The sequence below is a fragment of the Megalobrama amblycephala genome, linkage group LG19, assembly GCF_018812025.1.
Source record: "Megalobrama amblycephala isolate DHTTF-2021 linkage group LG19, ASM1881202v1, whole genome shotgun sequence".
Lineage (NCBI taxonomy): Eukaryota > Metazoa > Chordata > Actinopteri > Cypriniformes > Xenocyprididae > Megalobrama > Megalobrama amblycephala.
Window position 1 is genome coordinate 38,018,545 of NC_063062.1, and position 25,857 is coordinate 38,044,401.

Below are 25,857 nucleotides of genomic sequence, written 5' to 3' on the forward strand. Positions count from 1 at the left end.
TGTAAAAATAAAATATAATAAAATAATATGTATATATATAAAAATTATAACAAAATATAAAATAAAATAAAACGTAAAAATAAAATAAAAAATAAAATTAAATAATATAAAACAAAAAATAAAATATAACAAAATCTAAAAATAAAATAAAATATAACATAAAATAACAAAATAATAATAAAACAATCTAAAAATAAATAAAAATAAATAAAATATAACAAAATATAAAATAAAAAATAAAATCAAACGTAAAAATCAAATAAAATATAAAAAAATAAATAAAATTAAATATATAAAAAACATATGTATAAAATAAAATAACAAATAAAATAAATTAAATATAAAAATATAAAATAAAAATAAAATCAAATGTAAAAATCAAATAAAATATAAAACATAAATAAAATAAAATATAAAATAAAATATAAAAAATAAAATAAAAAATGAAATAAAAATAACAAAATATAAAATAAAAAAATAAAATCAAATGTAAAAATCAAATAAAATATAAAACATAAATAAAATAAAATAAAAAATAAAATAAAATTTAAAAAATAAAATAAAAATAACAAAATATAAAATAAAAAATAAAATCAAATGTAAAAATTAAATAAAATATAAATAAATAAAAAATAAATATAAAGAAATAAAAAATAAAATAAAATAAAAATCATTACCACTGTCATCAAATAAATAAAAGTAAACATAAATGACAGATAACCTGACAATGCATTCTTTATTTAACAGCAATTCTACTCCCTATTTAAGTTCATTTTTAAAGTGCACGCGCTCTATGGTATGATCGGTCGCGCGCATCGCCTGGCGTGCCCGCTCGTGCTTGTGCTTTGTGGACGCGCGCTCGGAAGCCGCGCTCCGTCATTTCCTCTCTCCACAGACAGGAGGGTGGGGACAAACAGCTGGTAAGTGATGCCGTGATCCGACCGCCGATCGGGCTGTTTTTCACACCAATAAACGCCTTTCCCGGAGCCACTACAGGTAGGACTTGTGACCGTTAATTCCAGCCGCCCCGGAGCGGCCGCGAGCGCTTGTGTTTTGACGTGTTTGAGGTGTTTTTCAATCCGTGTCAGCGAGAGGTGCTAACGGCTAACTGAGATTAGCTCCATAAATACTGATGATTTTGTGTGAAATCATTTGAAACGTCAAATCGGTGTTGTTAAAAGAGTGAAACGACAGCAGGACGACATTAAAGTGTTATTTAAGCGACATCAGGCGTGTATGTGGGTCGTTAAGGGGTTTTGGTTCATCTGTATCAGCATTGAGCCGTTTAAACCTCATCAAATCTGCTGCAGTCGGACTGTCTGATCTTAATTACTCCAATTAACGACGTGATTAACTGCCCCCGGTGTCTCTAAATTACACTGGGGCTGGAGACCCTTCAACGCCCTGAAAAGGCACTGATACGCTTCACTGCAGCCCTTTAACACCCTCATGACAGCCGACGGGTGACATACACACCCAAACCCCATTGGCGATGGCTTAGTGATTTTCAGGGTGTTTAAGTGTCAGACACTGCTGGATTTGGGTTGAACTGGACCATCCTGAAGATCAGATCAATGCATGATCCTGTCATCAGTAATCAGACATCATAATCAGGGCATCTCCAGCTCTAGTGGTAGTTTAACTCTGGGTAAGCAGTGTTATTTTGTTTTGTTTTTCTGGAACGAGTGTTCAAGGCATCACGGTCTGGTTTGTTGAAATGAATTTAATGTGTCAGTCAGAGGATCCGTCCGAGTGTCAGGAGGATCCAGATTCCTGTAGTGGTTCAGCTCAGAATATTTCAGGATATTTATACTCAACTGCACACCCGTGTAACCCTGTAAGTGGATTAAATTACACGTTGCAGTGTGAAATTAAATGTATTTGTCGCCTCATAAGTGAAAATGTTTCTGCTTTATTTTTATTGGATTTTGTTTAGTTGATTTTAATGTGCTTTAGCATGTTTCAGAACCTAAATTTTACATTGCGTGCAAGTAGGGACCCAACACAGGATCTATTGTTGGCATTTATGATTATTTGTGCTATTTATTAAGCCAGTGATGCACTGTGGTTGGTTCAAACTATATTTATCTTCTTTTTTTTTTTTTTTTTTTTTTTGCATGTGAACTTGCACATGTTGGCTTTGGTGGTTTCATGAAGAATCCAAAGGCTCTTTATAGTGAAACAGTTCTTTAACCCTCTGAGCCCTTTCATTTTAGGGTCACACTTGGTACTTTTGCAGTCAAAGGTGATCAAACGGCTGCACAATTAATGGAATTTCTAATCGTGATTACAATTACGGATGCCACAATTATGTAACTGTACCAAGGAGCAATTACACACACAAAAAATGTCTGCTTACATCATTCTGCATGCTTAAGATATTTTTTCGTTCTACAGGTTATCTTAAGGGTTTTTTCATTTTAGTTTTAGTATAACATTATAATACCATGCATATTTTTACTTTTTTTTTTTTTTATTCAAATGTGCATAGTTGACATTTGAGGCTTAATGCTATAGAAAAGCAATAATTTTCACGAAGATTGTTTTTAGCTTGTTTATTTTCATATAAAAATATGGCATGCAGTTGCTTTAAACAATGGTATAACGCTATTCAAAACATCATTCAATGTAAATTGTGATAATCGCAATTAATAATCGCAATTACAATTTCAAGAGGATAATCGGCAATTATGATTTTTGTCGTAATCGTGCAGCCCTACTTTGAAATGTAATTTTCCCCCCCAGGAAAATCAATGTAATACATTTTTGTTCAATAATATTTTTTGATTATTATTTAAAATTTTGAGGGGATTTTATGATACTATGCAATATTTATACAATCTTTTATGAACTATTTTCCATTAAAATTAATATAATTTTTTTGAAAAATGTAAAATTATTTTTCAATAATTGCAATATTTCAGATTAAAATAGAGTGAAGGCCTTTAACCAAAGACTATAGAATAACACAAGACGTGTCACTTGTATTATTATGAATGGGAGAAAGTGAAACGCGCAATATGGCGGAATAAGTCCCGCCTTCTAAATAAGAGCCAATTGCCGACTGGTAAAGACATCACGTCACTGTAGCGGCCGTTAGAAGCACCGGTTTCTATAGAAACAGTCAGACGCGCCCCTCCGAAATGAGGCACAGGAGACGCGCATTTACGTCTGCGCATGCGCAGCTTGATCCAGCCTGAAAAATACCGATTTTTTTTTTTTTTTTTTTTGTCATGATTCAAGCATTTGGAAAACAAATTATGAGACAGTTGTTGTTTGATTTGATTGGTGATTTCAAATATGAAATTTAATCGTAAGGTTGGCGAACAGTTTTGGAGAATTTGATGTTTCCCCATTCAAAGAGATAGGAGCTGAGCTGCATGATGCCCAGGATGCCCGAGAGGCATTTCAAAGATGGCCGCCGAGTGAAATGACTTGTCTTAAAGGGACTTTGCTTTAACATTTCCGAATCATGTCCATGATTTTTTTTGTGAGTTCACATAGCTAATGCGACAAAAGTCACCAAGTATCATCCCATTCAGATGAAGCAAAAATTAAAAATAAATTTGAAAATGTAAATTTTTTTTTTTTTTGGGGTCAGTTTTGACCAAAGAGGCCAAGAGGGATAAAAAATGTTCTTCACACTAAGAAAAAAATGTTTTTTTTTAAGAACTGTTGACTGAAAGGTTCTTTCGGGTACCCAAAAGGGGTCGTCTTTGACATTGCAGCGAAAACCTTTATTTTTAATAGTGTAGACTGGTTTATTTTAGCGTGTGTAGTGTTGTTTATGGTTTTTGAGGATGAGGGCATGTCACACAATCTGTCAATGTTGACTTTCTAATTTGACTAGGTTCTACCAAGTGACAGATGATTTTTTGTCTTAAAATACTGAGTTTGATTGATAGATGTATGTTTGACGTCAATATCTAAAAATATGGAAAGTATTTCTCCTCCTTGTTAGTTGGTAAACATTTATATAGGAAAAGTCGCATAGTTATTTGTATTTATCATGTTTTTTCCTGCTCTCTGTGACCAGTCAGAACAGACATGTGACCCACTAATGGAAACCACTGACGTACACTATTCACAAACTAAAAAAACAGCATTTTTACACTGTGTGATTGTGATCCTAATGGTTAGTTTCCACATTCCTCACCCTGGATTCCACAGAAGCCTGTGATTAGTTTGTTAGATGTCTGTGAGTAGGTCAATTACGCTCTATTCTGTGTGAACCTCATTGTGTTTTGCAACCAGGGTTTTCGTTAAGCCCTCTTTTGAAAAGTGCTGCGAGCAGACGGCCAGCCCCTCTGAGCTATTGTAGCCCGACTCTGGCAGTGGCTTCTCTGAGTTCATGTGGAATGTATTTCCTGTTTGGGTCCCTTCAGTTTGGGAATGAAAGAAAAAGCATGACTCGCTGCTTAATGGATGCTGCAGCAGCAGAACTAGTTATTTAAACAAGAGCTTTCTCATGATCGCCCGGAATGTTTTTTTTCCTGACCTGTTGACAATGCAGGAATATTTTTATAGTCTGGGAGATTTTGCACTATACATAACATGGATTTGACTTATTTATGTGTGTAAGATTTTTAAAGGACACCTTTTACAAGATGTAATATAAGTCTCTGGTGTCCCCAGAATGTGTCTGTGAAGTTTCAGCTCAAAATCCCCCACAGATCATTTATTATAGCTTGTCAAATTTGCCCCTTTTTGGGTGTGAGCAAAAACATGCCGTTTTTGTGTGTGTCCCTTTAAATGCAAATGAGCTGCTGCTCCCAGGCCCCCTTTCCAGAAGAGGGCGGAGCTTTAACAGCTCAACAACAACAAAGCTGGAGAATCTCACGCAGCCAAAATGAGGATTGTCAGTAACGGTGTTCAGCCTTACATTGTTCAAACCGGAGTCGACACTGATGGAGAGACTCAGGAAGAAGTTACAACTTTTAGACGTTTCTGAATGGTTAGTGGATAAATTTATGTAGTTGCTGTGGAGTTGATTCAACTCATCCACTAGCATGTGTCATCATGTTAATCTTTTGTGCAAATCCAGTGTTGAATTGACCCTCGTTTGTAAAGCGGAAGCTTGTTGTAGTCCCTACCAGCCGTTTGTTGTTGTCGTTGTAACTTTGCAGATGTTGTTTATGATCAAACAGCAACATTACACACTAACTAAAGTTTAAAAAAAAGTGAAATCATAATCAACCACCCCTTTAAAGGTGCAGTAAGCGATTTTTGAAATCACCAAAACAAACACGCCCCATGCAAAAGGATTACATCATCTTGATAGCTCCACCCCTAAATTCACAAACATTCTATGTAACACAGGCACCTCCCCCCTAATGAGTGGACATGCCTCTTACTGCTGATTGGCTGAAGTGTGTTGTGTCGCTCGGTCTGATCCACTTTCAGCAGCGTTTCTCAGAAATTGCTTACTGCACCTTTAACCAAGTTTAGTGTTTTGTTCTTCCCTCTTATTTAAAATATTTTGATGGTTTAGTCAAATGTTAGTGTCATTGCAAGCAAATATCCCCTCCGGACATCACTTTTGGTCACTACTTAGAATCAAACCTGTGAGAATGATGCTTCAAGCATATGAATTGTTTGTTTGTTCCCAGATTATTTGAAATGGTATTTCTGTATGTATGTTACACATCATGCACAAGATGTACGGTGCATAACTGCGTCTTGTGAAACACAATCACGTCTGTTTCTTTATTTGACCAGCGTTTGGAATATGAGCAGTGGTGTTGGCTAATACTGTTGCTATGGCAATAATGCTCAGGTCAGCTGCGTGCCAGTGGCCAAACATGCTGTTTTCATGTGTTTCAGTTCTCTTAAACTGAAGTTTTTTTTTTTTGAGCAACTTTTGCTGTGAATGTAACAGTCTGTGAATGTAAAATTGTTTTTTGTTAGACTTCTAGCTCAGTTGAGAGGGACGTTTCAAGGTTGCATGCATTTAGGTTTGGATACATTGAGAGCCAGAGGTCTGTGTGTGTGTGTGTGTGTGTGTGTGTGCGCTGCTGGCCGGGCCAGCGGGCTGAAAGATATCCCACTAACAAAGCATTCCAGTGTTGTTTCGGAATATGCTGCATTCTCTTGCTGACTGCTATTGCAGTTTAGAATGTCACAATGGAATCTTTTCATGGGGGAAGGGCGTGTGTGTGTTTCTAACAAAGTCAGATTAGCAGTTCTCACTCTTTATGGATTATTTTTAAGTACCAACTTTTGTCTGAAGCTGAACTTAAGTAGCCTAATCTTTTTAGGTGACGTTTATCTAAAGGTTTGCACTTTAAAAAAAAAAGAAAAAAAAAGTAGTGTTATAGAAGTATTGAGCTTTCAACTTTTCAAGTTTTTGTTGTTTTGGGTGCTTTTCTTTTTTACTGGATTCAGCACTTTGAATTCTCAGTCTTTACTAAATGAATCACCTTAACTCACTGTAAAACAATCCATTTTCCAAGGCTGGGCATTAACACACATTTCAAGAATCGATTCAATTCAATTCATGAGCTCTTGATTAGATTCTATTGTTTATATCAATTTGTTTGGGAGGAAAAAGTGTCATGAAAAAGTTTTATAGATTTATTCAAACATACAATAAATTAGGGCTGGACGATTATGGCCTAAAATCAAAACCTCGATTAATTGAACATTTTACCTTGATTACGATTAATGAACGATTATTTTATTTCTGTTTTTTTTTTTTTTTGCCTTCATAGTTCACTGACGAGGTTTGTACTGTAAATATGATTGACTATTAAAGGTGTGATATTTTTTTCCTATTGAAAGAGTGATCTGACATCATAGCTCACTATCGGCAGTTATTTTATCTATGGTTTGTTACGTTTCTTACAGGTTTCTGCTCGTTGTAAATCAGATAAAGATAAATTAGCACAGTACCAGTACATAATGAGAGTGATTGTGTGTGTGAATTAGTCATACCGTCTCTATTAATTGTGAAGCTGTGGGTTGTAAATAGTTCCTTCAAAAGTAGAAAAATATATGCTATAATAAGTTGTTTCTAAGCTACTTTAGTGATAAATCACTGGACAGCGCTGACTAGTTTCTGCGTTTCTCTCTGTGCGCACGATCTTCACGTTTTGCGCAGCTTCTGTTTGGATGTGTGTTCGTGCCACAATGCAGCTGCGCGAGTGCGGTAGCTCGATATAATAATACACATATGATCTAATCGCTTGAATGTCCAAACCATAACAAATACAACTGACAAAGTTTAGTGAAGACGCAAGCCTCACCGCTCGTGCGCTATCACTATGAGTTGAACCGGCATTCACCTCCGTGCTGCTTTTATGCCACTGACTGGACGGGGCAGAGTCACATGGCTACACACGCAGTAATGTTTTTAAGGGGGAAGTATTAACAGGATTAAAAAAACGAAATAACCGACATGGGAGAATCATGTCGGTTAGAGGTTCTGAATCTCTGTTTCAATTACTTTTCGATTAATCGTCCAGCCCTACAATAAATGTGACTTCATTAACAGGTTAAGTAAAAATATAATGAATATATAAAAATCAGATTCATTGCCAAGCATGCTTACACACAGAATTTGTCTTGCGTGACAGAGCTCCAGTGCACAGAGAGAATGAAAATAATAAGATAAATACAGATAAGTACACAATAGGCACAATATATGTATGTGTTATACACATATTTTAAGAATTGATTTGATTCGATTCACAAGCTTTTGATTAAGCCCAAAGTATACTTTGGCCATCCGCGTGACATAATTTTTGTCATCAGGAGGCTTTAGATTCTACTGTGATTCCGATTTGATAGATTCGTTTTGAAAAGAAAAAAAAAAAAAAAAAAAGTAAAATAATACAAAATCATGCACTATACATGTCAGTTTTTATTAATTAAAATCATTAAACTAAAGCTATAAACTATACAGGGAACGCTGGGACATTACTACAATATTAAAAGTTAAAATAAAAAATGAGTTCAAATTCAATTACTGTTTATTTAGAGCTGCACATTTTTTGGATAAATTAAGAATAGTGATCTTTTTTGTACATTTCTGTATCTGTCAACATTCCTTCTGATGTTCATTCATGTTTATTTTGTGATATAATTAGTAGTAAGAGGAAGAGATGATCGGTTCACATGCTTTTTTTTTTTGAACTGAGGCCCTACAGCGAAATGTCACGCCACATTAAAGAGCAACAAAACCACATTCATTGTTTGAAATTTGTGATAAAATTGACAGGCTTTGAAATCCGAGACTTAAGAACAAAGCTTATTATATTATCATTTTACCATCCAAAAAAATGTAGGGTGAGACTTTGTTTCATCTATTGGGATTTGATTGAATCATACAAAGTTGGGTGTTACTTTGTGTTATGTACCACAGTGGTGTCAGGTGGATGTGCAGTGCTGTTTTTTGTTTTGTTTCAAACTGAGATCATGATTCTCACACTATTCTGCACCCAAAAACTAAAGGTGATGATACATGGGGCAACTTTTTGAGCAATGTTGCCAGGCAGTTTTGCCAAGCGATGTTGCTTGGGCACTTTCCCATTGAGAATGGGCAACAAATTTCTTTCTGGATATGTTAGATCGAAATTTGTTTCCCATTCTCAATTGGAAAGTGCTCAAGCATCATTGCTCTGCGACATTGTCCGGCAACATTGCTCAAAAAGTTGCCCCATGTATCATCACCTTACATTAACATGACAACGATGTACTAAAAATGGAAAAGTTGATAAATGCCAAACACGCATGCCTGTAGACTAAACACGTAATACGCGTGTGCATGCCGTCAGCTTTTTCACAGATTCATGTTTTTTGTAGTTTACACGGAGATGGTAATGGTATCGTTTTCAAAATTTTGCATTTTGAAACCCATTTTCAAGAGTTTGCATTGTTAGGCCCCCAAAACGCTGATAATGTGTAAATGAATGGCCAAAACTCACAAAAAGTTTTACCTTAAAAAGGTGTCGTGTAAACAAAGCGATTCTGTTGTAGTGTTCCCGACCTGTGTCCATTCTCGCACCTTTCCGTCCATTTCCACTACAGAAAAGGCGGTTCCGGGCCGTTTCAGATACAAAGCAAAGACTTTTTCTCTGTTCAATTTGCACATTAAACATGAGTTGGAGCTCTTAATTTTGAACTCTCAAAGTGCACCAGATTAATGAATTTATTTTTATAATGTAAAAAATTTTCTTAAAGGGTGTGCATGCCCTAGACCCCTATAGACAGACTGAGGTCCACCTGCCGCAGTCTCACAAAATTTTATGGGATACACTGTATATGATGGTATTCTCTAAATAATATAACTATCTTCTTATTAAAATACCAACAATATGTGCTTGTAAAAAATTGTTTTCTTCAGACGTTTTACGACCGCAGTACACTTACATGTGTGCACATGATCAGGATTTTACCACCTCCGCCTCATTTTGAGCCAGGAAAAACCCTGTATCCAAACTATAAACTTTTTTATCCTAGTACTCCTGTGATTTAATATGAGTATTTGTAACACTGAAATAACGATACAGTGATGTTGAAAAGACTGTGAAGCTGTTTCATACCTATACATGACAACGGCGCTCTCTGGGTCAGCAGCAGCATCAACGCAGATCTGAATGTTCCGCTGTAATTTTGTCAAAGGTTTAATGAACTCAGGAAAATCATTGTCATTCAGGAATAATATCGCATGGGTGTTTGAATCGAGATCGCAATCTTTTTACGATTAATCGTGCAGCTCTATATTTATTTTTCGATATAATAACACTCAACACTCCTGTACAAACATGCATATATTTAGCAAAAATCTCCCTTTCTGAGGTAAATGTAACATTGCGTGACATTTTACTGACATTACGTGATGTTTTACTGACGTCATTCCATGGTTGAAACACTGATTGAGTGATTACATGAGACATGATTCATTTCTGTATCTGTCAACATTCCTTCTGATGTTCATTCACGTTTATTTTGTGATATAATTAGTAGTAAGAGGAAGAGATGAGTCCCTACAGCGAAATGTCACGCCACATTAAAGAGCAACAAAACCACATTCATTGTTTGAAATTTGTGATAAAATTGACAGGCTTTGAAATCTGAGACTTAAGAACAAAGCTTATTATATTATCATTTTACCATCCAAAACAATGTAGGGTGAGACTTTGTTTCATGTATAGGGATTTGATTGAATCATAAAAAGTGGGTGTAACTTTGTATTATGTACCACAATGGTGTCAGGTGGATGGAGAACAGGGATCTGTTACAGCAGCTAAAGGTGGAGCAAGTTTTTATTCCAATTTATAAACCCAAAAGTATTCTCTTTGAAATGTGGACTGATAAATCATTCAAAGTGAGTCCATAAACATGTAGTAAATTTAGAGTCCATTTTGATTGCATGTTGACTTAAGTATTAAAATAGAACATTGTGGGTTATCGCAATAAAAGATAACCCACTAATATTCCAATCAACATGCAGTTATTTAAACTTTCAGTTTTGGCACAATATGTATTACCTCAGATTTGTAGGGATTTTCCCCCCCCTCAAATCAGAAAATCAGCCGTCCGTCAGCTCCCCAATGATGTCATTCGAAAAACAGGTGTTGCAGGAAGGACTCTCAGTTTCAGCGAGTTTCACAGAGGGTTCAGTTTCGCCCTCCGCAAACATGTCCTCGCGGGAAGCAGGGCTTTCCTCGACGTGCGCTGCGGGCTGTGCTGTTTTTTTTCATTAGCCAAAGCTTTTGAGGAACAAAGAGCACATTCTAAACTCAAAACAAATGACTTCTCTCACTGTTACGAGTTTATCCACGGCAGAATCGGAGCCATCAGGACTGCTTTTTAGTAAGCAGTGAGGTCATTCGGCATGAATGCAAGACTCTTTTGTTTTAAGCTTTGTGTTCGCAGAGGTCACGTTGTTCCAAGTTTGCCAAAGGGCGCGAGAGGAAAGTCTTCCCTCAGATGTTTTTGTTTAAATGTTACATTGTTGTTTAATGATGGATCTGGGATTTCTTATGGGTTGTAAAAGTGTATGAGGAAATGCATTTGGCCTCTATCAATTAGTTGTCATTGGAGTCATAATGGTGTTTCAGATTTTGTTTGGGATGCCTGCATGTAGCCATGTCATTCCCAAACATTCAAACGCATCTTATTGTGATCGTGAAGTTTGAATTTGCGCCAACACAAACAAGATTTGAAAGCTGCAACATGAGAGTGAGCAAATGAATTTTTATTTTTGGATCACTTTAAACATTTTGTGCATTCCTGTACAAATTGTCCCAAATAGTTGTGATCATACAGATTTAGATGCTTGGTTTGGCCTGATATCTGGAAGTGCGATGGATTTGGATGGGGTTACGTGGGGTAGTTTCTGTTTGGTTTCTGAGGTAACCAGCCTAAACTCGTTTGCTTGTCTACTTTCCCTCGTGTCTAATTTCCTGAGGGAAGAAAACTCAAGCAGTCTTGTCTTCATTAATATTTTTGACTTCTGCTAAAATTGTGAAAATGTTCCATTTTAAAGTGTAGTATCTTCTCAACTCTGTATTTACCAGAATGTACATGCATGTTATTATGTTTTTGGATGTTACCAATGGTTTCAAGTCATGTACTTCCATGGTACACCAAGGTACTTGAAAGTATACCACGTAAATGCCTTGGTATGTGAATCTTAACCATTCCGTGCCATATCACCATCTGATAGCATCACTGTACCATGGTACCACCATAAAACTCTGCATTGTTTCATGTTGTTTAATAGCTGTGTCCTAATCGGTCAGAAGTCCTACTGTTAAAAGCTCATGGGAATAATTTAGGTGAGGTTAGGAATTGTTTCGTTTATGAGCTTGCATTTTCTGAATCAGCCGTTATCTGTAAAATAAATGAGTTTTGTCTATCCATAGCAAAAACATAGTTTCAGTGAGAGAAGTTTGTGTTTGTAGTAATTTGTATTTTGGGCAGTGATATTATTGAGGTGCTTCAGTGTCCAAGTATAACTGGGAAAATTATATTACTGGAATAATTATTAAAGGTGCCCTCAAATGAAAAATTGAATTTATCTTGGCATTATTAAATAACAAGAGTTCAGTACATGGAAATGACATACAGTGAGTCTCAAACTACATTGTTTCCTCCATTTTATATAAATCTCGTTTGTTTAAAAGACCTCCGAAGAACAGGCGAATCTCAACATAACACCGACTGTTACGTAACAGTCGGGGTGTACGCCCCCAATATTTGCATATGCCAGCCCACGTTTCCAACATTATAAAAGGCATTAGACAAGGGCAGCCAGTATTAACGTCTGGATCTGTGCACAGCTGAATCATCAGACTAGGTAAGCAAGCAAGAACAATAGTGAAAAATGGCAGATGGAGCAATAATAACTGACATGATTCATGATAACATGATATTTTTAGTGATATTTGTAAACTGTCTTTCTAAATGTTTCGTTAGCATGTTGCTAATGTACTGTTAAATGTGGTTAAAGTTACCATCAGTTATTACTGTATTCACGGAGACAAGAGCCTAATGCCTTTTATAATGTTGGAAACATGGGCTGGCATATGCAAATATTGGGGGCGTACACCCCGACTGTTACGTAACAGTCGGTGTTATGTTGAGATTTGCCTGTTCTTTTAAACAAATGAGATTTTCATTATTAAACACTTGCAGTCTGTATAATTCATAAACACAACTTCATTCTTTATAAATCTCTCCAACAGAGTAGCATTAGCCGTTAGCCACGGAGCACTATCAAACTCATTCAAAATCAGAAGTAAACAATATAACCGTATACAATACTCACATAATCCGACGCATGCATGACGAACACTTTGTAAAGATCCATTTTGAGGGTTATATTAGCTGTGTAAACTTTAAGGCACTGTTCAAGGCAAGCGCGAGCTCTGTGGGCGTGGACCACGGGATTTAAAGGGGCCGCAGCATAAAATCGGCGCGTTTATAATGATGCCCCAAAATAGGCAGTTAAAAAAATTAATAAAAAAAATCTATGGGGTATTTTGATCTGAAACTTCACAGACACATTCAGGGGACACCTTAGACTTATATTACATCTTTTAAAAACATAATCTAGGGCACCTTTAATAGTTCAAATGCTTGACCTAGTGATCTGTTTCATTCCATTGTTGCAGATAGACTACATGTTATTTTGAATATCGCTGTAATATTAAAGTACTTTTAAATGTCCTTGAATGTTGGAAAATAATGCTGTTTTAGATATACTACTTTTTTATTATATATGTGAAATGAATTTGTCATTTTTAAATATCTTTATTTTGTGTTAAAGGGGACCTATTGTGCCCCTTTTTACAAGATGTAATATACATCTCTGGTGTCCCCATAATGTGTCTGAAGTTTCAGCTCAAAATACCCCACAGATCATTTATTATAGCTTGTCAAATTTGCCTCTCTTTGGGTGTGAGCAAAAACACGCCGTTTTTGTGTGTGTCCCTTTAAATGCAAATGAGCTGCTGCTTTCCAGAAGAGGGCGGAGCTTTAACAGCTCACACTTCGGTTGCATACATAGCGTACCCGTTTACCAAACAGAGCCATACATACCCGGCTAACGTTTATGATTGCTATCAAATGCTGTGAATGGTCTAATATTCTTTCCAAAATATCACTCGGACAGAAACTCTTTTAACAATCGAGTTTGCCAGGGTCAACTTGCAGGCTATCCAAGCTAACAAGACTCTAAATAGTGTTCAGTGCTCATCTGTGCAGCCAACGATAGAATGGCTAGCATGCTTTGCCCCAACTTTTGCCATGGTGTTAGAACTGGTACATCGCTTGCGCTTGCGAAAACAAAATGGCGTTCTGTGGGTGGAAACGTGTAGATTAAGGGGCGGTAATATTATAATAAGATCGTCTTCCTACGTCATAATGGGAGCGAAATCTGAGCAGCTCATTTTTTCACATGCTTACAGAGAAAGTCTTGCCAAAACAAAGTTACTGGGTTGACCCTTTTCCACATTTTCTGGGTTGGTAGATGCACCAGGGACCCGATTATAGCACTTAAACAAGGAAAAAGTCCCCTTTTAAGTTTGTTTTTGTCTTAGCTTTAATACATTTCAGTTTAATTTTAGTAATTTTAGTAATGTTAGTATTTCAACCTAAACTTACTAATTTTTGTTTATCTAATATTTTAGTTCAGCTTTATTTAAATAAACAAAAGTGATTTTTTTAAAATGGTTTTTGTAAACAATAACAACACTAGTCCAAACAGAGATTTGTGCATTAATATGTCCTGAGCTCATAAACTCGTGGGATATTTTTATGGTGTCTGGTCCAGTTCTGTTGGGTATCAAGGAATGTAAAATGTGTTTTGCTATGGGAAAAGTACAGGATAAAGCCAGATAAACTGGAGAGCAGGGAAATGTTTCACACATTTATAATCAAGCTTGCTCTTTAACACGCCTGTCGTCTTTACAGTTTTTCATCTGAATGCTGCAATTAGAAACCATCACAGCCGCAGAAAACATTTCCATCACAAAAATCACAGAGTCCTCAGACACCCAGTAGAGTTTTTATCCACGTCAGGCCTGCTACCGAGCCAAGTAGCAGAGATGGCCATCATTCCCACAATGCACCACGAGCGTGTGAAACCCGAGCCGTGCTCTCTTTTGGCGTACGGCTGAAATGGAGTCATAAGTTGGAGCAGGGGTCTGAATTCAGGGGGTCATGCGCTGTTACCAGGCCTGAGACGCATGTAAAACAGGAATTCTGGAGAGATACTGTACGTGACTGATATGGAACAGAGCCTTTGTTCGTCAGGGAAACTTTGTGAGGATCTTTGTGTAAAGGTATTGTTAGTTCTGGTATTGTTGCTGTACTGCTGTCAGATCCAGTTTCATGTTGGGATTCTTGTGTTTTCTATTGCTTCTCTTATTTTCGTTTAACTGGGATGTGTAAAAGCGTGCGGTACTGATATATGTTGACAATTATAGGCGCCATGCGCTGACATAAGCACATATGACAGCTGCGTGCAGCACGTGTCGATATGGGGGTCTCGGCTGTGTGTAACACTTGTGTTGTGTTCGCCTGTTGTCCGTCTTCTGAATGGGATACTCCAGAAATAATTCCACAGACGCTCTGGAGTCAGTGAACCGCTTAAAGGTGCATAAATAGATCCATAGAATGATATGTTATATTGATCCTTGAGAAGAAATTACATGGAACAGGCAGCTTTCTAGAGCAGAGTGACATGATTAATGTAATAAAGCCACTTTACAGTGATTTTACCACTGGTGTTCTTAGGTACAACATGAAGTGTGGGAAAATCACTGTAATGCATTGGCTCATGCTTCAATAAAATGGTGAAAATAGTCATTTGACAAGATCATAAATTATGTGTTATATATTTCTTTAGCTGACATAAGTAGGCTGACATAAGAAACATAATGATCAATGATAGAGGAATTTGTGTTGCATTTTAGTTTTGTTTTATTTTAGCATGCAAGAAGTTGCATCTCTGAATTAATTCCCTTCAAACTAAAATGAATAAATCAGCATAATTATTTAGGGCTTCTTAAGATAGACTAGTCGAGTTTTTTAAGGTGCTAAATCAACTTTTTTCTTTTTTTTCAGACGAACCCATTGGACCAAAGTTTTAGTACTATCTAGTTAACATTTTAATTCTCTGACAGCCATTAGTGGTCACATGACATAAAGGGAAAACAAAAAATATATATATATAATCTGATTTACATTTTTATGATTTAATGTATTAATAGGTTTTCATTAACTCACGAACCCTCTGCAGTTCCATCAGGTAGGGCCCTATAAAATACTATTTATTTTTTTCCAAATTCTGTTTTAATTTTTCTGGACTCTGTTTTAATAGTTAAAATAAATGTTATTAATCAAAAAGCATATCTAAACAATAGAAATTATGAAACTTATACAATTTAACAGCAATTTATTAAAAGTTGAACAAAAATTACATTTTTAGGGCTTTATGAAATACTTTTTCTCATTCCGTTTTATTTTATTTTTATTTTTTACAAAATTCTGTTTTAATTTTTCTGGATTCCATTTTAATGATTTAATCAAAAACATGTCTATTTAATTGAATTAATAAAAAAGCAACTTAATGTATTAATTTGTTTACAATAATAGGGCCCTATAAAATTCTTTGTGTATTTACATTTTTCTGGTAATCAAATAAGGCATAAAACATTGATTTTTATTTTTTTTATTTTTATCAAATTAAATGAAATTTAAATAAACCCTTTCATTTTTTTTTGGCAAACAAAGTGCTGCACAACAGTTTACTGTTAAATTTAACACATGTAGGAAAAATTGTGTAATTATTATTTTTATTCAGGTTGCCACGAAGAGCTTGAAGTTTCTGTGTATAACGATATATGACAATAGTTTTTCTCAAATTATTAAACAGTAAAATGCTCATAGTCATGAAGTTTGTGTGTTTGTCATCATATAGTCAGATGGCAGATGCTGAAAATACGCAGCGAGCGTCATGAATGAAGCAAACGACTCAGAATGTGTAGTAAACATTTTAGCACATCTGCGCCATTTATTCTCACAGAGACACGCAGAACATGCAGGATTGAGGATTCATATTCAAATAGTCTTTGGTTTAATATTCACAGACACTAGTCCATATCACAATTTGATTTAAATGTACCCACCTAATTTTAATTTACTCATCCAAAATTTGACAAATTCCATGACATTCCGTGTTATACAGTAAAATACGTTTTTTTTTTAAAGAATGGACTTCTTGATTCTGTCCGTGGAAATCATAGGGTTCTTCTCACGTACCCCAGATAAAACCCTCTGGATTCATCGAGTAATACTGTCAAACATAAGAGAAATCTAGTAGGCAGCTGTTGAACATCTAGTTTATCATAACTCATCCCCAAAATCAGATGTTTCAGCTTCAAGCTGGGTTTGTCTAATCAGATTTCCTCAAGAACTATAGCTTTTGAAGTGTGACGGTTTTTGGAGATTTTGTTAAACGTGTTTGCTCGGATTGGACAAGCGACCAAAACCTGTCTGGAAAACATTTGAGGAATTCAGCTGAGCGTGTGCTGCCGGTTTGTCACTTTTGTTGAGTTTCCCAAACTAGCTGTATTTTACTGCAGGTATGATTGTCTGAAGGCTCATCTGTGTTGTAAATGACGTCCTGATCTTCCTTTGACATTTAACAAGACGAAAGCCATCCTCTCTGTCTGTGTCTTTGGACGGATAATGATCCACCTTTCTGTGCGGAGGGGAACATTCCTGCGCTTCATTAGTAACAGATGTGAAGGACGATTTCAAAGTGTGTCCTGTGAGCGGAAAGCAGCGCTGTGCTGTGATGGGGCGGACAGTTGTGTTTTGGTGTTTTATTATTCATGTAAGGGGTCAGTTGTTTTGCCCGACAGGAACTGCGCAGCGGCTGGTGGATCATGGACAACAGCTGCCCGCGGCTCGATCACCAGTTCTTTCGTTGCTACACAGCCCTGAAATACAACACAGTAGCCGTCTGGTTTAATATAGCGGGAACCTGTTGTCAGTAAATATCTATTTACCTGGTGTATATAATACATTTATATATAATAATTATATTTATATTTAAATAACATCAAATCATAAAAATGCTATAGCCTTTAGAATTAAACAAACAATCCCTTTAACTGTTGTGTATCTGTGTGCATCTCTGGATAAATGTGTTTGGCAATTGACTTCTTCTTTTTGTGCACCTTATTCTGTTAGTTTAGGATCGTTGTGGTATGGAAGCTTGTTTCCGCAATAAAATAAAAAAGGTAATTGTGACTCTATCTCACAATTCTGACTTTTTTTTTCTCAGAATTGCATGATATAAAGTGAAATTGTGAAATATAAACTCAAAATTTCTTATGTCCAATTGTTAGGGGAAAAAAGACTGCCGTTTTTTTTCCTCATAATTCATAAAAACTCACAATTGTGAGAAATAAAGTCAGAATTGTGACTTTCTATCTCGCAATTCTGACTTTATAACTTGCAATTCTGACTTTATCATGCAATTCTGATTTTATAACTCAATTCTGACTGTATAATTCTGGGGAAAAAAAGTCAGAATTGTGAGTCAAAATTATTTATTTTTTATTTTTCAGAATTCATAACTCACAACTGTGAGACATAAAGTCAGAATTGTGACTATATCTCGCAATTCTGACTTTATAACTCAATTCTGACTTTATAACTTGCAATTCTGACTTTATCACGCAATTCTGATTTTATAACGCAATTCTGATTTTATAACGCGCAGTTCTGACTTTATAACTTGCAATTCTGACTTTATCACGGAATTCTGATTTTATAACTCAATTCTGATTTTATAACTCAATTCTGACTTTATAACGCGCAATTCTGACTTTATCACGCAATTCTGATTTTATAACTCAGTTCTGACTTTATAACGTGCAATTCTGACTTTATAACGTGCAATTCTGACTTTATAACGCGCAATTCTGATTTTATAACTCAGTTCTGACTTTATAATGTGCAATTCTGACTTTATAACGTGCAATTCTGACTTTATAACGCACAATTCTGATTTTATAACTCAATTCTGATTTTATAACGTGCAATTCTGACTTTATAACGCGCAATTCTGACTTTATATCACACAATTCTGATTTTATAACTCAATTCTGATTTTATAACTCAATTCTGACTTTATAACGCGCAATTCTGACTTTATAACTCGCAATTCTGATTTTATAACTCAATTCTGACTTTATAATGTGCAATTCTGACTTTATAATGTGCAATTCTGACTATAACTCGCACTTCTGATTTTATAACTCAGTTCTGACTTTATAACGCGCAATTCTGACTTTATAACTCGCAATTCTGATTTTATAACTCAATTCTGATTTTATAACTCAATTCTGACTTTATAATGTGCAATTCTGACTTTATAACTCTCAATTCTGATTTTATAACTCAATTCTGATTTTATAACTCAGTTCTGACTTTATAACGTGCAATTCTGACTTTATAACGCGCAATTCTGATTTTATAACTCAATTCTGATTTTATAACGTGCAATTCTGACTTTATAACGCGCAATTCTGACTTTATATCACACAATTCTGATTTTATAACGCGCAATTCTGACTTTATAACTCAATTCTGACTTTATAACGCGCAATTCTGACTTTATAACTCGCAATTCTGATTTTATAACTCAATTCTGACTTTATAATGTGCAATTCTGACTTTATAACTCACAATTCTGATTTTATAACTCAATTCTGACTTTATAACGCGCAATTCTGACTTTATAACATGCAATTCTGGCTGTATAATTCTGAAAAAAAGTCAGAATTGTGAGTCACAATTATTTTTTTTAATTTTTATTATTTATTTTTTTTTAGTGGCGGAATCAAGCTTCCATATTGTGGACTGAAACAAGCCTGCGACAATACTATCTGGTTGATTTTGTCGAAGGCTCGTCCGTGTACTGTGGTCTGATACTAGTATTTCACTTTTGTAACACAATAAGAAGCTGCACTGACAGAGGAAGCTCTGAACTTTATTTAGCACGAGACCTTCAGCACAGATGATCCATCATCACAAGACTTCCTTTTCATCTTTTCTCTGGGCTGTGGCACTTCCCATCCGTCTCCCATTCGTCTGGTGTCTGAAGTATGAGGTGCCATGCGTGCCACCCTGTTTCCACTGTTGTGTGTTATTGAGCAGGTAAAGCAGCGAACTCTTTGACCCGGTTGGCACTGAAATCACTTTAATCCACAGGGTTTACAGACAGGAACTGCGCTCGCCTATTCCTTGTCATACGCTCGAAGGCTGGGCTTTCACAGGAGACAGACGTCTGCTCTTCTCTTTCTGAAAGACACCAGATGCTCGCACAGGGAGCCTGTCTCTGTTGTCTAAAGGTGACACGAGTGTTTGTGCTGCGATTGGCCCTGTTGTGCAAGTGAGCAAGTGTTTTCCTAGATAGCTGCTTGTTGTTTGTCAAAGGAAGTGAGATTTTGAGGTCACTGGAACACGGCAGATAAACAGAAGGGACTTCTGGATTGTTTTATGCTGGTTTAACGGCACAAAAAGTTACTTTAGTACAATGACAGTGGAAAAAGACACTTTTTTTATCTGCTGAAGTGTGAACTAGAGCAAAACATATTCCTTAAAAAAATTAATAATTATTTTTCTTAAAACACTGAATTATTATTATTATTATTATTATTATTATTATTATTATATTTTATTAAGGAATCTCACACAATCAAGATATTGTTTTCATCTATATTTTAATATATACAGTTCTGGTGTGCAGTGCCTAATTAGAAAAAAAATGCTGTTCTGATTATTTTCATGCGATTACATTTTAAAATATTGTTTAAATTGTCAGTTTTATGAATTAATTTAATTAATATACATTATTTTTGATATTTTATGATATATTTGAATTAAATCATAAAACACAACACAATATCGAAAAGGTAAAACAGAAAACTCTAAAAATGTAGGTAGCTTAATCTGTGTTGTTTCTGTCAAGCGATTAATTGCGATTAATCGCATCCAAAATAATGTGTGTGTACTGTACATTTATTATGTATATTTAAATGCACACACGCATCTATATATTTAACAAAAATATTTGTATTTATATATAATATATTATATAAATTTTATATATACATGTATGTTTACATGTAAATATTTATTAAATATATACATATGTGTGTTTGTGTTTGTATATACATAATACAGTACACACACACATATATATATCATGTAAACACAAACTTTTATTTCGGATGTGATTAATTGCGATTAATCGCTTGACAGCACGAACACAAACAAGTTATATTTACATTAATTCTTGAGGTCTAACAAACAATTTCCCTCCCAATTAATAGTATGAAATTAATATCATGATAAATACAAATGTTGAATCATTTTATTGTAATGATATTTTTGGCCATATCGCCTTCTAATAGGGATGTGCAAAATATTGTTTTTCTTCTAGTCCATGGGTTGTCTTTTGTAATGTTGCACGTTTCATGCAGGACAGGTTTTTGTGTTTAAAAAAAAAAAAAAAAAAAAAAAAAAAAAAAAAAAAAAAAAAAACAACCCTCCGGCACCTGTGTCTGTCACCTGAAACATGACAACTTTAGCAGTTAAAATGAGTGAAATCCTGCAGCATTATTTTTTTGTTCAGCTCATGCAAATCTGACGGGACTCTTTGCATAATGACAGACCGAAACAACACATCTCTCATGGGTTTTTCCTGATGCTTTTGAATTGCAGATATTGTGACGGGCTACGGGCCCTGTCCTGTTCTTCAGACAGTACGATGCTGTGCTCTTTCTGATCCTCTTGTGTTCTGTCAGGTTTGAATAATGAGGGTCAGACATTGCTTTTTCTTGACGTAAGGCCTATTGTGATTTGTTGTTTCAGTGTGTTCTGCTATATAGAAGTGTTTACTCATGCATTACTTACTGTTGCTCATAGTTGGTTACGGCAATTTAAAGCGACCTCTAATACTAAATAAATAAACTAAACATGCTCCATTTGACATGAATGATTCCTCAAGTCATGTGTCTTGAGTGTGCTGAGTATTTATAGAGTTTATATTTTTAGCTTTTATTTTTATATTTTTATTTGGTTTAGTATTTTTTTTATTATCGTCTCCATTTAGCTTTAATTTTCAGTTTTAATTATTTTAGTACTTCAACAACATACACATATTTAGTTTTATAGGTTTAAGTTTTTAATCTAATTTTTTTTTTTTTTATTTCAATAACAGAATGATTTCGGACACTGGTTCTGTGCTGTTACTTTACTAAGTGATCAGACACACACTTTTTACCTGGTGAACTTACAGTGAAAATAATTGATTGGTTTGCATATAATTTAGGCCACATGCAGTTGATTTAATGTCCACTAGAGAAACTGTACTGCAATCAGTGTGCCGTTTGAAAATAAACATCCGATCAAATCTGCATGAAATGCTTGGAAACAAATGTCAAAACACATCCTCCCTTGTGATATCTCACTGACATTCTCTTTGTCTCTTTCGCAGGAAATGACCGAGAGGCCTTACAGATAATTTGTGCTTTTGTTGCTGCAGTCCGCATTTGCCGAGAGACCCCTATCTGGAAGCACATTTGTTTCCGTTGTGAGTATTAACTACCTCAGGCTCTGGAAACTGATCAAGAGGGAGCCCGGCGATCTCTCCCGGCAGCTGCGTCTGTTCTACCAGCCCCCTGCTCGAACCCTGACCCGCTGTACGGCCCTCCGAAACCCTCTGACCGACTGGATCCGTCAGAGCGGCGCAGGCCACGTCACCCTGTAGCTCACGCCAATCCTCCGTGCTTGCTGTTGAACGGTGTCACTGTTTTTCCTCTTCTGAAAATTCACATTGTTTTTTGCTGACAGATTTTTAAGATTTTTCTATTTTTATTAGAGGCCTACGGAAAGAGTTCGGAAAGAAGGGTTTTTCACTTCCATTTGAAGGATTGATTATGCACTTTGGATTTTCGGCCAGGATTGAAGCTGTGCTTGGTGTGTAAGTGACGTGTAGATCTTTTTTTTTTTCCTCGTGAGGCACCTGTGAACCAGTTCTAAGGGAAAATACCTGAAGCTAATTGGAGTTGGTGTGCCGTTTCACTGGGATATAAACGCAAACGTTTTTGATGCGAGCAGAGTTGCAGCTGGGCTGCAAGATTTCCTCGAACCTTGCTTTGCACCGCTGTCCATCTCTCCGGAGCGGAATACTGTCATGACTTCCCCTCTGATGGGATCTTTAAGCTATCTATTTACTTGATTCCAAGAAGACCCAAATTAGGCATCAAGTACTTGTGCACATTGAAAAGTCAAGAGTTGTCCACTTCGTGAGGACCGACACTCCCTGGGCGCATTGAACACTTATGTATTGTTGCAGTGCGCAAGAAAGTAAAATGGACTACAAGCTGCGCTTTTTGCTTGGCGGGTCCAAGCACAAAGTGCAGCAGCACCAGCAGTACCAATTGCCAGAGCTCAGCCGGACCCTCAGCGCCCCATTGGGCTCTTCTTGCTCCACCCCTTCTCCCATGGCGACCATTGGCTCCTCCCCTTCCGGCTGTCACGCTCCGCCCCCAGGCACCACCACAGCGATCGCAGACATCCAACAGGGTATCTCCAAATACCTGGACGCGTTGAACGCGTTCTGCCGTGCGAGCGCGTTCCTGACAGAGCTCTTTGGCAGCGTGTTCCGGGACTCCCGTTACTCCAAAGCGGCTATGCAACTGAAGGACGTGCAGGAACATGTCATGGAAACGACCAGCCGGCTCACCACAGCAATAAAGCCCGAGATCGGCAAAATGCTGATGGAGCTCAGCGCAGGCGCGGCTAACTTCAAAGACCAGAACGACTTCAGCCTGCAGGACGTTGAGGTAGGCCACCCGAAAACAACCTGTCCAGATTACACGTTGTTGACGTTTCTACTGTGGTAATGAGAATTTGTGAGATTTCACTCGTATCTGTTTTGATATCACAGCAACCTTATTTCTACCAAAATATATTTGATATATATCGCCATTTGGTCATACCTGATATTAGTGGTCCTTAACCACTATGTACTTGCATCAAAAATAAGTAAAGTGTGTTCATATTGTATTGCAAAACACTTGTGCTGCTATTCAGGTGGGATACAGGTAAGGTTAGGGACCGGGTTGGTGTTATGTGTAGGTTTAAGGGTGGGTAAAGGGGTAAGGGAAGGCTCAACAGTGTAATTATAGATGTAATTACAGAAATTAAAGGATTAGTTCACTTTAAAATGAAAATTACTGCATGATTTACTCGCCCTCAAGCAATCCTAGGTATATATGAGTTTGTTCTTTCAGATGAAAACAATCAGAGTTATATTAATAATCACCCTGATGCTTCTAAGCTTTATAATGTCAGTGCACAGAAACCACCTGTTTGAAACTCAGTGCATCCGTCCATCCATCATAAATGTACTCCACACAGGAAAGGCCTTCTGAAGCAAAGCGATGCATTTGTGTAAGAAAAATATCCATATTTAACAAGTTATAAAGTAAAATATCTAGCTTCCTCCAGAACACCTTCCATATTCAACTTATGAAAAAAGCGTAGCAATCGGTAATCGTCCAACAATCAGTATCGGCCGATAAAAGCCATTGGCCGATTGTTTAAAAACAGCCGATGATCAGGGCCGATTTTATCCTGTCAATCAAAAAGGGTGCGGAAAAACGGGTTCAGACTGCAACTCATACTGTATTAGGGCTGGGCGATGTATCGAATGCTTTTGTCACGCGCATTTCTTCAGTAAAGCCGGTTCCCTGATTACAGCTAAATTGCCATCACCTGCTTTCAAATGGAGCGGCATTTAATAGACAGAGCCGTAGATCACTGATAAGCCACGCAATATCGCGTTCAATATCGATATGTATCGCCGTCGATATTGAACGCGATATTGCGTGGCTTATCAGTGATCTACGGCTCTGTCTATTAAATGCCGCTCCATTTGAAAGTGGTAATCAGGGAACCGGCTTTACTGAAGAAATGCGCGTGACAAAAGCATTCGATACATCGCCCAGCCCTATACTGTATGTGAAGAAAATCTCTCGTGTTGAATTTAGTTAACACGACAATAATGCATTAAAAGTTAAAAAATAGCGAGGTTAAAGAGGACTCTTTTGACCTTATGAATCACCTATAGTTAAAACCAGAGTTGCCAGGTCTGCATTTTTTTTTTTTTGCTACATCAAACATTGTTTGTAGCGCCTCCCATCCAATAATCACAAAGAGCTTCTGCTTTGTTACTTCTGATAAGAAACCAAGTTTTTAGTTTGCATTTTATCACGACATTCAAACAATAAATGTCGTTTTGACGTTCTTAAATGTGACGTGTCTGATCGCTGTTGCGCTTCAGTTCAAGCGGCAGTGTGGAGTGCAAGTCTTTTCTTTCACATTAATAAAAGTTATATTTTGAAAAACATGCATGAACATCAGAAGGTATGTTGAAAGATACAGTACAACTTACCGTAATGTATCATGTCTCATGTAATCACTTAATCTGTTTCAACTGCGGAAATACGTCAGTTAAACAGCTTGTGAACAATGTCGCACAGCGTCACACATTTTTGAAAAATCAGACTATTGGTATCTGCATCAGCCGATATTCTAAATAATCAGCTATCTGTATCGGCAGAGAAATTTAATATTGGTGCATCTCTAATATATGTAGGGCTGAGCGATATATCGCATGCGATTGTCACGCGCATTTCGTCAGTAAAGCCGGTTCCCTGATTACCGCTAAATCGCCATCACCTGCTTTCAAATTGAGCGGCATTTAATAGACAGAGCCGTAGATCACTGACAGTGTTCATTATCGAAGGCGATTCATCTGCGATAATGAACGTGATATTGCGTGGCTTGTCAGTGAACTATGGCTCTGTCTATTAAATGCCGCTCCATTTGAAAGCAGGTGATGTTGATTTAGCGGCAATCAGGGAACCGGCTTTACTGACGAAATGCGCGTGACAATTGCATGCGATATATCGCCCAGCCCTAAATATATGTATAAAATATATATTATATGTGTATATATAGCAGGAATGACGGCTGCATTCATTTAAATGTGTGTCTCGACAGCTACAAATAAAGCCACTATAAGCTCGCAGAGTGAACTTGTCAATCATCTTGATGGATGATGCAGAGGAAACTCTAACCAATAAGAGGACAGTTTTACTCACATGTGACTTGACGCTTCAAAATGTTCCCTTGTGAAGGCGTACCAAAACAAGAAGAAAATGCAATTTTGTAACAAACAACAAGTCCATGTTTCAGAACAAAACAAACAATCTACAGGTCTTAAAACAGATCAGATGAGAGCCTGTGGATTTTGAA

The 25,857-nt window shown here is 36.4% G+C and overlaps 1 protein-coding gene across 5 annotated transcripts in view; it reads left to right on the forward strand.

Moving 5' to 3' along the window:
- The first annotated feature begins 803 nt into the window (after positions 1 to 803).
- LOC125254708 (granule associated Rac and RHOG effector protein 1-like) overlaps positions 804 to 25,857 on the forward strand; it is a 41,582-nt gene continuing 16,528 nt past the window's right edge. Inside the window, exons 1-2 of one of the 5 annotated variants that reach the window (XM_048169454.1) lie at positions 804 to 920; positions 22,028 to 23,378. In XM_048169454.1, the coding sequence (XP_048025411.1) occupies positions 22,875 to 23,378 (504 nt within the window). In that variant the 5' untranslated portion in view covers positions 804 to 920; positions 22,028 to 22,874. The other 4 variants (XM_048169452.1, XM_048169453.1, XM_048169455.1 and 1 more) reach the window with 4 other exon arrangements.